The 16,183-nt window shown below is 38.8% G+C and overlaps 1 protein-coding gene across 8 annotated transcripts in view; it reads left to right on the forward strand.

Moving 5' to 3' along the window:
* The window catches only part of TBCE (tubulin folding cofactor E), a 114,370-nt gene that overhangs the window by 26,104 nt on the left and 72,083 nt on the right, over positions 1–16,183 (forward strand). For 4 of the 8 annotated variants that reach the window (XR_003905448.1, XM_029931544.1, XM_029931534.1 and 1 more), the window contains exon 2: positions 15,480–15,613. Coding sequence is in view for 5 of the 8 variants with exons in the window: in XM_029931544.1 (XP_029787404.1) it covers positions 15,514–15,613 (100 nt within the window). In the remaining 3 variants the exon portion in view is untranslated. Of the gene's footprint in view, positions 1–540; positions 611–14,704; positions 14,715–15,479; positions 15,614–16,183 lie in introns of those variants that run through there. The other 4 variants (XM_029931538.1, XM_029931546.1, XM_029931556.1 and 1 more) reach the window with 4 other exon arrangements.

Below are 16,183 nucleotides of genomic sequence, written 5' to 3' on the forward strand. Positions count from 1 at the left end.
GATTCTTTCTTTCTCTCTCTCTCTGCCCCTCCCTGATTCATGCTATCTCTCAATAATAAATACATGTAAAAATTTTTTTTAAAGTTTGTGTTCTTAGTCTCTGCTGTCTGTTCTTGACAGCTTCATCAGGGTGTGGTTTCCACCTGGAGCCTTCCCTCTTAACCCATATGGTTCTCTTCCATCACTGAATTTGGTCCTTGCATTTTAAATTTTAGGTCTTAGTTTTTTGCTGTTGGTTATCTCTCCCAATTAGACTATAAGTTCCTTTTTTTAAAATTTTTTTAATGTTTTATTTATTTTTGATACAGAAAGAGACAGAGCATGAGAGAGGGAGGGGCAGAGAGAGGAGACACAGAACCAGAAGCAGGCTCCAGGCTCTGAGCTAGCTGTCAGCACAGAGCCTTGACGCGGGGCTCGAACCCATGAACGTGAGATCTGGCCTGAGCCGAAGTCGGAGGCGTAACCAACTGAGCCACCCAGGCGCCCCTAAAAGTTCCTTTTAAGAGCATGTCTTTTACTCCCTTGTGTTCTTTGTAACAGGTTAATAAACGTAAGGACTCACAGCTTGTTAGTGTTTGAGCCATGATCACTACCTGGAGCTCCAAAATCTGTGAGTTATGGCTCCCATTGATGTTGCTTTTTTTTTTGAAAAAAAATTTTTTTTAGTGTTTTATTTATTTTTGAGAGAAAGACAGCTTGAGCAGGGGAGGGTCAGAGAGAGGGAGAGACAGAATCTGAAGACAGCCTCCAGGCTCTGAGCCTGTGTCAGCACAGAGCCCAATGTGGGGCTTGAACCCACGAACTGCGAGATTATGACCGGAGCCAAAGCCGGACACTCAACCAACTGAGCCACCCAGGCGGCCATGATGTTGCATTTTCTACTCGATAGGTGTTAGTGTGTGAACAATCTTGAGACTTCACATCAATTATTTTAGTACAATTTTGAATAAACGTAGGGAAAGATTGAGGGACATATGTTTAGAAAGGGAAGGTCATATTGAAAAATCTTTTTTCTAGTTTTAATTCACAAAGTGCCAGTACTTTTTACCTCTTCTGTTGTGCATCAGACGTTTTTTTTTTGGGGGGGGATCTCTTGGTAGTTAAAGAAGGTGGGAAATGAAATAACTGATTTCAGAATTCATACCAATGAGCAGTGTAGACCTACTGCAATTAAACTTCCTCATGTCAGGTGCTGTTAGTCTGAATTTGTAATATATTTCTTTGAATTTATGGAATATTTTCCCCTTATCTAAATATGGAATCTAGGGGCACCTGGGTGACTCAGTCGCTTGGGCATCCGACTTCAGCTCAGGTCATGATCTCACGATTTGTAGGTTTGAGCCCCATATTGGTCTCTGTGCTGACAGCTCAGAGCCTGGAACCTGCTTTGGGTTCTGTGCCTCCCTCTCTCACTCTGCCCCTCCCCTGCTCACACACTCTCTCTCTCAAAAATAAATAAATATGAAAAAAAATTTAAATATAGAATCTAGTTTATGATGCTAAGGGACTTAGTCATTAAGTGATATTAATGGCTAACATTTATTTATTAGTATTTTTTAACCGCTTTATTTATTTTTGAGAGAGAGAGAGAGAGACCGAGTGCAAGCAGGGTAGGGTAGAGGGGGAGGGCAGAGAGATAAGGAGACATAGAATCTGAATCAGGCTCCAAGCTCTGAGCTGTCAGTCAGCACAGAGCCCGAAGCGAAGCTCATACCCTCGGACTGGGAGATCATGACCCTAGCCGAAATCGGATGATGCTCAACTGCCTGCACTATCCAGGTGACCCAGCAAATTATTTATTTTTAAAGTTTATTTATTATTGCAAGCAGGGGAGGGGCAGAGAGAAGGAGGTACAGAATCTCAAGCAGGCTCGTGCCATCAGTACAGAGCTCAACTTGAGGCTTGAACTCAAGAACTGTCAGATTGTGACCTGAGCGGAGATCAAGAGTTGGATGCTTAACCAACTAAGGCATCCAGGTGCCCCAAGAGCTAATGTTTATTATCAACTGTTGATGGTGAACACCTCAACACATAAAAACTCATTTAATTCTCATAGCAGTCCTGAGGTGTAGGTCCTAATACTATAGATTTTACAGATCTGAACACAGGTTAAATTTTCCAGTGTCCCGTAGCTAGCATGTATTGGATGAGGTTGAATTTCTTTCCAGCAGACCAGCTGCATATAATGTTCATATTACATTAAATAGGAACACATGATCTTCATTCTTGTGTAATTTTCAGAATACTTATGGTTTCAGGAGAAAGAAACTCTGTTCAAACTGATGGAAGCAAAAGAATTTACTGTTTCATTTGGGCTAATGAAAGGCTTTATGCAGAGTTGGATCAACTCTGCTTTCCTATTTAGCCTTATTTTTAGACAAATTTTTTCCATCTAGTAGCAGAGGTACCTCAGCTCTTCTGCTGTTTTTTTTGTTTTGTTTTGTTTTTTTGAGAGAGAGAGGGCACAAGTGAGCAAGAGAGAGAGAGAGAGAGAGAGAGAGAGAGAGAGAGAGAGAGAAGCAGGGCTCACCTGATGTAGGTCTTGAACTCATGGACTATGAGATCATGACCTGAGCTGAAATCAGATGCTTAACTGACTGAGCCACCCAGATGCCCTCAGCTGTTCCTGGTTTAAATGGTCCTTTTGTTTTAGGTCTTGGGAAAGAGAGAGATGGATCCTCTCTTTAAGAGCCCATGTCATTTTCTAAAAGGTTGGCTCTGCTTGGGGTAGGGTCTTCACATATGGACCAGTTGCTATATGCAAGGAAATAGAGGTGAGGAGTCATTATATTGGCCATCCTGGGCCATGTGTCCACTCCTGTGGTGGGTACGTGACAGCCCACCAGGCAGGGAAAGTACACTTCCCACAAGGTGAAGATTTGCTGGGCCATAAAAGGGCAGAAAATAGGATTAGAACCATTTTAATAGTATAGATGGAACTCTTCCTCTTTGTTCAGATGCCTTTCCCAGGTTAAGATTCTTCCACTCTTAGAAAATAACAGTTGGGGGCACATGGGTGGCTCAGTGAGTTGAGCATCCAACTCTTAATCTCAGCTCATTTCTTGATCTCAAGGTTGTGAGTTCAAGCCCTGTGTTGGGCTCTGTGCTGGCTGTGAAGCCTACATATATTTAAAAAAAAAACAGGGGCACCTGGGTGGCTCAGTTGGTTGAGCATCCAGCTTCGGCTCAGGTCATGATCTCGCAGTTCATAGGTTTGAGCCCCACATCAGACTCTGTGCTGACAGCTTAGAGCCTGGAGCTGCTTCAGATTCTGTCTCCCCTTCTCTCTGCCCCTCCCCCACTCGTGCTCTGTCTCTGTCTCAAAAATAAAAAACTATAAAATTAAAAAGCAAAACAAACAAACCAGTATTTTTTAGAAGAATTTGTAAAAGAATTAAATTGTCAACATTTTGAATGAATATTGTGAATAAGATAAGGAAAATGAAGGCATTTTGTAAAGGGCTATATAATTTAGTTTAAATAATTTGTTGTCATGTCCTCAAAATTTCTTTGATTCTTTATCTAGGATAAAGACCCCTTTAGTGGTCTACTAAAGCCTGTGAGCTCTTTAGAATTTTTTTTTAAGTTTTTATTTTTAGATAATCTCTATACCTAATGTGGGAGGTTGAACTCACAACCCCAAATTCAAGAGTTGCTGACAATACCCTACGGACTGAGCCAGCCAGGCACCCCTAGAATGTTTTTGAAATGTTTATTTGGGGGAGGGGAGAGAGAGAGAGAGAGAAAGAAAGAGACAGAGGAGAGAGAGAATCCCAAGCAGGCTCCATGCTGTCAGTCTGGAGCCCAATGTAACTAACTGAGCCACCCAGGTGCCCCTAGAATATTTTTAAATACAGAAAACACAGAATTTCATATAAAGAACTTATAAAACTCAACACCCAAAAAACAAAGAATCCAGTTAAGAAATGGGCAGAAGATACAGACAGTTTTCCAAGGAAGACATAAATATACAGATGGCCAGCAGACACATAAAAAAATGCTCAGCATTACTCATCATCGGGGAAATACAAATCAAAAACTATAATGGGATACCACCTAACACCTGGCAGAATGGCTCAAACTAACAACATAGGAAACAACAGGTGTTGGTGAGGCTGCAGAGAGAAGGGGAGCCCTCTGAAACTACTGGTAGGACTGCAAACGGGTATAGCCACTGTAGAAAATAGTATGGAGTTTCCTCAAAAAGTTAAAAAGAGAACTACTCTATGATCAGCAATTGCACCACAAGGTATTTACCCAAATGACACAAAAATATACAAAAACCCTAATTCAAAGGTATCCATGCACCCTGATGTTTACAGCAGTATTATCAACAATAGCCAAATTATGTAAAGATCTCAAGTGTTCATTCACTGATGAATGGATAAAAAACAGGTGGTATATGTATATAATGAAGTATTACTCAGCCATAAAAAGGAATGAAATCTTACCATTTGCAACCATGTGGATGGAGCTAGAGAGTATTATGCTAAGTGAAATAAGTCTGAGAAAGACAAATACCATATGATTTCACTCATGTGGAATTTAAGAAACCATACACAGGAGGGACAAAAGAGGAAACCAAGAGACAGACTTAAAAAAATTTTTTTAATGTTTATTTTTGAGAGAGAGACAGAGAAGAGAGTGAGCAGGGGAAGGGCAGAGAGAGGGGAAACATAGACTCCTGAAACAGGCTCCAGGCTCAAAGCTGTCAGCACAGAGCCTCACACAGGGCTTGAACTCATGAGCCATCAGATAATAACCTGAGTTGAAGTTGGACACTTAACTGACTGAGCCATGCAGGCGCCCCAAAACAGACTTTTTATTGAAAAAAAATTTTTATATTTTATTTATTTTTGAGAGCAAGAGAGACAGTGTGAGCAGGGGCGGGTCAGAGAGAGAGGGAGACACAGAATCCGAAGCAAGCTCTAGGCTCTGAGCTGTCAGCACAGAGCCTGATGCGGGGCTTGAACCCATGAACTGTGAGATCATGACCTGAGCTGAAGCTGGACGCTCAACCGACAGAGCCACCCAGGTGCCCCGCAAAACAGACTCTTAATTACAGGGAACCAACTGACGGTTACCTGAAGGGAGGTGGGTGGGTGGATGGGCGAAATAGGTGATGGGAATGAAGGAGTGAGTGCACTTGTTATGATGAGCACCGACTATTGTATGGAAGTGTTAAATCGCTAAATTCTACACTTGAAACTAATTTTACATTGCATGTTGATTAACTGGAATTTAAATAAAAACTTGGAAAAAATATGTAGGACTTTAAATGAAAATCCAATAGTGTGAAATAAAGTTCTCAAAATACCTAAAAGTTATAATGTAAAACATGTTCGTTAATATTTTAAATAACAAAATCTAGTAGCAGGTCTAATAAATATTGTAGTTTTGAAATAGTGATGCATGTAAAGTATATCTCGAGATGTCTTTAATAGCTGTGATGTGCTACATGTGTGATCACAGGTGCTGCTAATCCAACTGACTTTTTTGCCTCTGCACAATTTTGGAAAATGCCAAATTTCAGTTAGAAGCTACCTTGAGTCAATCGATTTGGGGTAACAAACACCTCACTTTGGCTCTGTGCAGTTAGTCAGCCCAGTACTCCAACTACCCAATGAGAATGAGGACTTGCTCTGATCTTGCTAGTTGCCCCTGACCCCCAACTGCATGACTTATGGATGCAAATTTGAGTTTCTGAGGAATATATCCACCTGGACTGTCCCTTTATTGTGCAGTCCCCACTTTTGGGGAGAGTCGTGTGTTTTCTTGAATACTATCGAGACCAGATATTAACCTTGACCTACCTTCAGCCTGAGTTTCTGGTGGTCACGACTTAACCACTGAAGATATATTCCCTCTCGTCTTTTATCGCTAGTAAGCATAGATGCTAGGCCATTTCCTTTCTTGTCTCCCAGGTAATGATCAGCCTCTTTCTGAAGTAGTCTGCCTCTCAGAGGAACTGAGAAAAATAGTTCCCAGTAAGAATTAAGAAAATGTGATTGAGAGGAATGGATAGTAGCATTTTTATAAAGAGGGAAAAGTTGCTTCCAACACTATTGAAATTGGATGCTTTCGAGAAGAAAAGTGTTATATATAAGCAAAGTAATGGAGGAAACAGCCCAAAGATTTTAGGAAGAAGTTGTGGCAAAAGCACAGTACCTGGATGTGTGGTCTCAAGTTCTTGTTCCAGGAAGGTACTTGCAGTACCATGAAGGCACTAAAAATTGCTGGAGAGGCTCAGTCTTAGCATGGAAACGCATGTCTTTGTTCAAAACAATCCAGTGTAAGATTTGAGAGCTGAAGAGTATATATCAGGGAGATATATATACTTGTTTGGAGCCAAGAGTAGTGACATTAGGGTAGAAAGCACAAGGGACAATACTAGGACTAAGGAATAGAAGAGATCTATAGATTATGCTGTATATCATTTGGTAAGGAGAGTAAGGCTGTCACCCTCCTAATACAGATTATAAAAGAAGCGCACACACACAAAAGTAAATGATGAAAGATTTCAGCTGGCTTAAATTCTGCTTATTCTTTTCTTTGGAAAAGACCTGATTTGTGTGTGGGGCTGGGGAACAGGGAGGGACCATGTAAGTTCATTGGCAGAAACAAAAATAGAGGAAAGATTACTTTGTTTTGAATTCTCATCAATGAGAAGGAAGAAATAAGTGAAGTGAAAGAGCCTGAAATATTGTGGGAAAAGAAACTGCTATTTTTAAAAAATGTTTATTTATATTTGAGAGACAGAGAGAGGCAGCGCGAGCAGGGGAGGGTCAGAGAGAGAGGGAGATACAGAATCTGAAGCAGGCTCCAGGCTCTGAGCTGTCAGCACAGAGCCCAAATCGGGCGTTGAACCCACGAACCATGAGATCATGACCTGAGCCGAAGCTGGATGCTTCACTGACTGAGCCACCCAGGCGCCCCAAAACTGCTATTTTTGAGTCTTCCCAATGAATAAAATGTTGACTATAATCAAACTGCTTCCTAGCGCATTAGGAAGGTATATTGTGAAAAATGGAGAAGAAATACCATATTCTTTTTGTTTTCATTTTTTAAAAACACAACATACTTTTAATGAGTTAAGGACACAGCTATTTCCATTAGCTTCTATACGTTAGCAAACAATTTTCTAAATGAAGAGGTCAGTTGAAGGATGCATTATAGTTTCAAAGAGGTAAGCATATGGGCATTCCCCTGAAATACCATGTTCTTATGATTCAGTGTCCCAATTAAAGTGGAAGCAAATCAAAGCTCTGTAAAACTTAAAATAGTGGGCTGAGCCAGCCAGGTGCTCCTCATAGTATTTTTTTAATTGCGCTAAAATACAGATAACATGGACCAACCTAACATTTTTTTTTAGTTTATTTATTTATTTTGAGAGAGGGGGAGAAGGAGAGAGGAGGGACAGAGAGAGAGGGGAAGAGAGAATCCCAAGCAGGTTCTGCACTGTAAACGCAGATCCTGACGTGAGACTCCATCTCAGGACCAGTGAGATCATGACCCCAGCTGAAAGCAAGTCAGATGTTTCACTGACTGAACCATTCAAGCACCCTAAAAATTAAAAAAAAATTTTTTTAGTGTTTATGTATTTTTTTATTTTGTTTTATTTTTTTATTTTTATTTTTGAGAGAGAGAGGCAGAGCATGAGTGGGGGCAGGGCAGAGAGAGAAAGGGAGAGGGGGATACAGAATCCGAAGCAGCTCAAGGCTCTGAGCTGTCTGTCAGCACAGAGCCCGACGTGGGGCTCGAACTCACAAACCGCGAGATCATGACCTGAGCCGAAGTCAGATGCTTAACTGACTGAGTCATCCAGGCGCCCTGACAAGTTGTAAAAAATATTAATTTTTTAAAAAGTTTGTTTATTTATTTTGAGAGAGAGTGTGTGTGCAGGGAGAGGCAGAGAGAGAGAGGGAGAAAGAAAATTTAAAGCAGGCCCCACACTGCCACTGCTGGAATTCACAAACTGCGAGATAATGACCTGAACTGAAATCAAGGGTCAAACACTTAACTGACTGAACCACCTAAGGCACCCCTTGAGGGTTTTTAAAAAAAGTAATCTCTACATCCAGCATGGGGCTTACACTCACAACCCTGAGAACAAGAGTCTCATGCTTCACAAACTGAGCCAGCCAGGTGCCCCAGGCCATCTTAAGAATTTCCAAGTGTTCCTGTTGAGTAGGGATAAATAGATTCACACTGTTGTGCAATGGTAACTACCATCTGTCTCCAGAACCCCTTTCATTTTGTAAAACTGTAACATTGTAGCCATTAATACTATTTCACCCTTCTCCCAGCCATTGGCAACCACAATTCTTTCCCTATGAATTTGACAAGTCTATGTACTTCTTTTAGGTGGAATCATAAAGTATTTGTCCTTTTGTTACTGGCTTATTTCACTTAGCATGATGTCCCCAGGGTTCTTTCATGTTGTATCATGTGGCAGAATTTCCTTTCTTTTTTTAAGGCAGAACAATATTCCATTGTATGTGTATACCACACTGTGCTTATCCATTCATCCATCAATGGATATCAATTGATACTTGGGTTAGTTCCATCTTTGGGCTATTTGTGACTAATAGCCCTGTGAACATGGTTGTCCAAACATCTGCTTGTGTCTTTCCTTGCAATTCTTTTCCAAGTATTTTATTTGAGGAATTATGTAGTCATCACATAATGGAGAACGTACAGGAAACAGTTTAGATTTTTAAAAACAGGTTAAGAAAAAGATCAGTAAATGGATAAAGGATGTGAACAGGTAATTTATAGAAAAAGGAATCAAAATGAATAGATGCTCGGCTTCCCTCATAAAAGGAAATGTAAATAAAATGTATATTTCACTAATCAGATTGACAAGTAACCAGAAAGTTGATAGTAATCTGTGAAGGGCCATGTTGTGAAGACACAGGGACTTGCATACAGTGCTGATAGGATTGTGAATTGATGCAGCCACTAAAAGGGGACATTTGTTGTTAGCTCTCAACCTTAAAAATGGTCCTACCCTTTGACTCAGCAATACCCAGTTTGAGAATGTTTCCTACAAATATTTTTGCACAGGTATAAACAATAATTGAGCAGGTTTAATCTTTGTAGAATTATTTATAATAGCAAAAACTTGGAAGTAACCTAAGTCCATCAGCTTGTGAAGACTGGTTTTATAATTTATAGTATATATCTATACAAATACCGTGTAGCCATAGAAAAATTTATGACATGGTTGTGAGTAAATTTCTGGGTTATATTATTAAATGAAAACTTAAGGAACATAACCACATTTGGTATGGCATCATTATGTAAAGAAAGAAAAAATATATCTTTAAATATTCTTTTGAGTATCATCTATTTAAAAAATTAAGTGAGCGGGGCACCTGGGTGGCTTAGTCGGGTAAGCATCCGACTTGAGATCAGGTCATGATTTCATAGTTTGTGAGTTCGAGCCCCACTTGGGGCTCTGCACTGACAATGTGGAGCCTGCTTGGGATTCGGTCTCTCTTTCTCTCTCTCTCCCCAAAATGGATAGATAAACTTTAAAAAAGAAAAGAAAAGGGGCATCCAGGTGACTCAGTCAGTTAAGCGTCGGACTTTGGCCTAGGTAACAATCTCACCATTCCCGAGTTCGAGCCCCATTTCGGGCTCTGTGCTGACAACTCTAAGCCTGTGGCCTATTTCAGATTCTTTGTCTGCCCCTCCCCACTCAGGCTCTCTCTCACTCTCTGTTTCAAAAATAAATAAACATTAAAAAACTATTTTTTAAATAACAAAAGAGAAAAAATTAAGTGAGAAAGATCTATCCAGAAAAACACAAGGAGCATCACTGAAATGGGAAGAGACAGTACCACAAGTGACTTTCAGACTTTCAGATTGGACCTCTTAAGAAAAATACTGGTAAGGTTGAGCCTCAAAATCAATTTGTGAAAAAAATGGGAAGACAAGAAAAGTTTTTAGGATTGATCGAGACTAAAAAGTAGTACAAACCCCTTGGGTGTAGTAATATACTTCTTTTAATTTAAATCCTGAATATTTTGAAACATAGGAAACTTCCCTTTATTTAGTGATTGTTAACATTTTGCCATCTTTGCTTCATCTTTTAAAAATATATTTAATGTAGCAGAAGAGATGGCAGAAAAATCGCAAATTGACTCAATTTCTTATCTTTTGTCATTCCTATGGAGAATGATTCTTGTTAAAAAAAAAAAAAAAAGTCTGGCTAAAAGCATGTTGAAGATAAAGAGGTAGGATAGTATTTGGCCATTTTGAATTAGCCTGCATTTTAAGAGAAGTTACATCTAGTAATTTATGAAAGAATTGGGAAGTACAATTGCAAAAATTCCTGTTCATAATCTTTAAAGAGTAATGAACAACGGGAAATAGAACCTCCAGGAAAAATGTCTTGTGAACATTTAGAAAAGCAGTAATCTTAAGGAGGTAGGAAGAGTGTAGTGAGTCTTGTCCAATTTGCCTTATTTTGTTTGGATTACAATTCCCTGACACGCTAGGGAAGTTTGCAGAGAACAGAGCAGTACTTCCTTTCTCTGTTGATCATCACTGTCTTCCTTCTCCTCTTCCTCATTATTGTTAATGGAAAAAATCATAACTATTCTTTCCTAAAATATTCATACAACTCAGAGGTGTGTAAGTTACCCCATTCCTCTGATTGACAGTATATTCTGGGAGTGACAGTTTATTTTGAGGTCAGGGGACCATTTCACAAAGTTCTTGATGTTCTTGCATGTGGATAATAGGAGGGTTTGTAACTGAAAAGTTTTACACACAATTTGTATGGGTTCTGTCTTTGGTCAAAGTCCTATATCTAATACACACACACACACACACACACATTTTGTGTTTGATGTTACAAAAATTGCATAGGACAGAGCAGGGAGAGAATTAATGTTGGAGTGTTCAATGTTTGATATATATAAATGTAGAGTCCTGCATTTACATATAATATCATGATGTGTTAAATCCTGCCTCAATGATTTGATGTACAAGGGGTGCCTATGTCTGCCAGTAGAGTATATAACTCTTGATCATAGGGTCATTGGTTCAAGCCCCACGTTGGGTGTAGAGTTAGTTTAAAAAATTAGCTGTACAAGTATAGAATAGAGAAGACTTGATCTGAGAGTTCTTCATGGGAATTTATAAGACTTTATAGAAACAACTAAACAAGTACATTTTCTTTTAGGGTCATTGTACGTATTTACCTTTTTGTTCTGGATGGACAGTTTGGCCACATGACTTTCTCAAATCTTAAACATGTTTATTTACTTTGAAGAATTGTCTCAGGAATGTTTCCCAGGGAAATACTTCAGAGGACAAGAGTAATTTAAAACAAAATGATGTTTTTAGCTGGTTTTTCTGGGAGGGGGATAGAAATGATTAAATTGTGCTATCTACATGTCAGCATTAAAGAGCTTAATATGATAATTCTGTGGCTATATAGAAAAATGTTCACTGTTAAAAAAGGAAGTAGGACAGAAATTACATATCTATTTCACTTGTAAAAACTTCTATTTACATGTTAGTGAAAGTTGAAAAGGTGTTTAAAACTAGTGAAAACTATTTTTTAGGATAATTATAGTTAAATTTAAACATTTAAATTTTTTTTACATTTGAATTTTCATTTTAAAAATTGTTTTATTTGAGTATAGCTGAAACACAGTGGTACATTAGCTTCAGGTACACAACATTGTGAGTCAGCTCATCTGTACATTATGCTTCGCTCTCCGCAAGTGAAGCTGCCGTCTGTCACCACAGAATGTCGTTACAATATTGACTATATTCCCTATGCTGTGATTTTTTTTCCTGTGACTTATTCCATCACTGGAAGCCTATCTCCCATTTTGCCAAATCCCCCCCACACCCCTCTTTACCTCTGGCAAATATCAGTTCTCTGTATTTAAGGTCTGATTCTGCTTTTTGTTTGTTTATTCATTCATTGTTATTGCTTTTAGATTCCACAGATGAATGAAATTGGTCTGTCTCAGTCTGAATTATTTTACTTAGCATAAGACCCTCTAGGTCCATCTGTATTGTTGCAAATGGCTCAAATGCATCCTTTTTTGTGGCTGCATAATAATATTCCTTTGCGTGCGCATGTGGGTGCATATACACACATGCCATTCTTCGTTTTCCCTTTGTCTATCAGTGGACGTGTAGGTTGCTTCTACATCTTAGCTATTAGATGTAATACTGCAGTAAACACAAACACATACATATTTTCAAATTGATAGTGTTTTCATTTTCTTTGGGTAAATACCCAGTAGTGGAATTGCTGGGTCATATGGTATTTCTATTTTTTAAGTTTTTGAGGAACCTTCATACTGTTTTCCACAGCGGCTGCACCAACTTACATTCCCACCAACAGGGCATGAGGGTTTTTTTTTCCTTCCACGCTTCACCAACACTTGTTATTTCTGGTCTTTTTGATACTTGCCATTCTAATGGGTGTAAAGGTTATATCCCAACGTGGTTTTGATTTGCATTTCCTGGGTGATTAGTGGTGTTGAGCATCTTTCATGTGTCTGTTGGCCATTTGTATGTCTTCTTTGGGAAAACATTTCTTCAGGTCCTCTGCTAATTTTAATTGGATTATTTGTATTTTTGGTGTTGAATTGTATAAATTATTTATGTATTTTGGATAATAACTCCTTATCAGAGACATCATTTGCAAATATCTACTCCTATTCAGTAGGTTGCCTTTTTGTTTTGTTGATTGTTCCCTTCATTGTACAAAAGCTCTTTATCTTGATGTAGTGCCGGTAGTTTATTTTTGCATTTGTTTCCCTTACGTCAAGAGACATATCTAGAAAAATGTTGCTAAGGCTGATGTCCAAGAAATTTTTGCCTATGTTTTCACCTAGGAGTTTTGTGGTTTCAGGACTCATATATAGGTCTTTAATCTATTTTAAGTTTACTTTTGTGTGTGGTGTAAGAAAGTGATCCAGCTTCATTCTCTTGCATGTAGCTCTCCAGTTTTCCCAGCACTGTTTATTGAAGAGAGTATCTTTTCCCCATTGGGTATTGTTGCCTCTTTTGTCATAAATTAATTGACCACATTGGCATAGGTTTATTTCTGGGCTCTCCATTTTGTTCTGTTTATTTATGTGTCTAAATTTTGTGCCAGTACCATACTGTTTTGATTACTACAGTTTTGTATTATAACTTGAGATCTGGAATTGTGATGCCTCCAGCTTTGCTCTTCTCAAGATTGGTTTGGCTATTTGGGGTCTTTTGTGGTTCCAGACAGATTTTATCGTGAATTGTTCTATTCTGTGAAAAATATGATTGGTATTTTGATAAGGATTTCATTGAGTCTTAAACAGTTTTTCTTTAATATCAAATCTAGTCTGTTCAAATTTTCAATATTCTTGTAAGTTTTTACTTTAAAATTACTTATGGTTTTTTTTAAAAATTAGGATCCAAATGAAGTCCAGATGTTGGAATTGGTTGACATGTTTCTTAAGTTTCTTTTAATCTGTTTGTTCTCCCTGCATGTCTTTCGTTTCCTCCTTGTGTTCTATGTGTTGAAGAAACTAACTTGTTTGACAGTAGAGTTCTCCACTGTCTAGATTTTGGCTGACCATACCCTGGGCATGTCATTTAACCTGTTCCTCAGTCGTCTGCTTTCCTGTGAAGTAGTAGTTGGATCTAGTCATCATTCCTAGATACGGGATACTTTTTACTCTGTCTCCCTTTAAGGCCTTCTCTTTAGTTTTATGGTTCTGTCCTTTTTAGAAAATTTTTTTATTCTTTATTTTTATTTATTTTTGAGAGAGAGACAGTGAGACAGAATTTAAGTAGGGGAAGAACAGAGAGAGAGGAAGACACAGAATCTGAAGTGGGATCCGGGCTCTGAGCTGTCAGCACAGAGCCCGACATGGGGCTTGAACTCCTGAAATGCGAGATCATGACCTGAGCTGAAGTCGGACGCTTAACTGTCTGAGCCACCCAGGCACCCCTGGTTCTGTCTTTTTATTAGAGTTTAATGTGTTTTGTTGTTGTTGTTTGTTTTGTTTTGTTTTAGTAAGCTCTATCCAATGTGGGGTTTGAACTCATGACTGTGAGATCAAGTGCTATATGCTCCACCAACTGAGCCAGTCAGGTGCCCCTGGAGTTTAATTTTTTATTTATTGTTCAAAGCATGTGTTGCTTCCTATATCAATGGATTTATGTTTTTCTCCCATCCTCAAGAGATAACAATGTCCATATTGCCTATTTTCTTTCCCTTTTCTCGATCACTTTTCTCTTCCTCTCATTTATTTATTTTTAAATAGTTTATTGTCAAATTGGTTTCCATATAACACCCAGTGCTTCTCCCCACAAGTGCCCCCCACCATTACGATCACCCCTTCCCTCCCTTCCTCCCCCTCCCCCTTCAGTCCATGGTTCGTTTTCAGTATTCAGTAGCACCATATATTTGCATTCATAGGTCTAACAGGAGAGACCTGGCCGGGGACCATGGGGAAAGGAAGAGGGAAAGAGCAGGGCAGAGTGAGGGACACAGATCAAGGGAGACTACTTATTTATTTTTCTTATTTTTTATTTTAGGGAGGAGGTGGAGCAGAGAGAAAGGGAGAAAGAGAATCTCAAGCACTCGGCTCAGTGCTCAGCATGGAGCTTTACACGGGGCTGATCTCATGACTATGAGATCATGACCTGAGCCAAAATCAAGAGTCTGCCACTTACCTGCCTGCGCCACTCAGGTGTCCCCCTCCCCCTTCTTCTATTCTCCTTTCCTTCCCATCCCCTTAAGTAAATGATAGAATAGGCAAGTTATGTGATATGAGCTAACTGGAGCTGAGCAACATTTAAAAAATATATTATTAGGGCACCTGGGTGGCTCAGTTGTCTGACTCTGGTTCAGCTCAGGTCATGATCTCACAGTTTGAGGGTTCAAGCCCCACATCAGGTTCTGTGCTAATGGCATAGAATTTGCTTGGGATTTTCTCTCTCTCCCTCTCTCTCTGCCCTTCTCCTGCTCATGTGAGCACTCTGTCTCTCAAAATAAATACTGTTATCAAAATATACTTAGAAAGTAAAGCAAAATAAAATTATGAGAATATGGCACATAAACCTATAGGTCCTTCTCTTCAGCAAAATATGAAGACTAAATTGGTCAGGAGTGTTGACCTCAAGAATATCTGGCTAATGTGAAGGGGCGCCTGGGTGGCTCAGTTGGTCAAGTGTGTGACTTCAGCTCAGGTCAGGATCTCGCGGTTCACGAGTTCAGGCCCTGTGTAGAGCTCTGTGCTTACAGCTCAGAGCCTGGAGCCTGCTTCAGAATCTGTCTCTCCCTCTCTGCCCCTCCCCCACTCATGCTGTGTGTGTGTGTGTGTGTGTGTGTGTGTGTGTGTGTGTGTCTCTTTACCTTAAAAAATAAATATTAGAAAAAGAATATCTCAAAGTGGAAAAAACAAATTTTTAAGGATTTTATTAAGATCTTGTCAATTTTGTAATTTTTTTCCTAGATCTTCTCATATTTTGGATTCTGGCTCTATTATAATGAATGACACTTCGACATTAGATGTCATTGGTCGACGAGTTGAAGTTAATGGAGAACATGCAACAGTGCGTTTTTCTGGTGTTGTCCCCCCTGTGGCAGGTAAATTATAAGTGTGTGTGTGTGTGTGTATTTACTTATTCTGGAGTTGTTTCTTCGTAGTACTCCCCCTGCCCTGCCCCAGTACTTTGTAACAACAAAATCCAATTAATAGATGCTTCTTATATACATACAGTTGTTTTGTTTGGGTAACAATGCCCTGTGGTATCTCCGGTTTTATTTAATTTTACATTTATCTAATTATTTAGTGTTACTATTTTGTATTGAACCTTAAAATATATTCTGAGTAAACTTTAAACAACTAATAATCTTGAATTCTCATATCCTAATCCCAAAAACTAAGAATCTTTTGGAAATTTCTTTTGTCATTAATCTATATGTATATGTATTTAAAGTATCTTAAATTGATAAAAATACAATTTTGTGATGTCTTTTTTCATTTATCATTTGGAATATATTTATGTTTCTATAGTATTATTTTGCTTACTTTTTTTTACTAAGATATAATTGACATAATAACATTAGTTTCAGGTATACAAAATAATGGTTTGATAACTGTACATATTGGAAAATGATCACTAAGTTAAGTCTAGTTAACATCCATCACCATAC

The sequence above is a fragment of the Suricata suricatta genome, chromosome 2, assembly GCF_006229205.1.
Source record: "Suricata suricatta isolate VVHF042 chromosome 2, meerkat_22Aug2017_6uvM2_HiC, whole genome shotgun sequence".
NCBI classification, from domain to species: Eukaryota; Metazoa; Chordata; class Mammalia; order Carnivora; family Herpestidae; genus Suricata; species Suricata suricatta.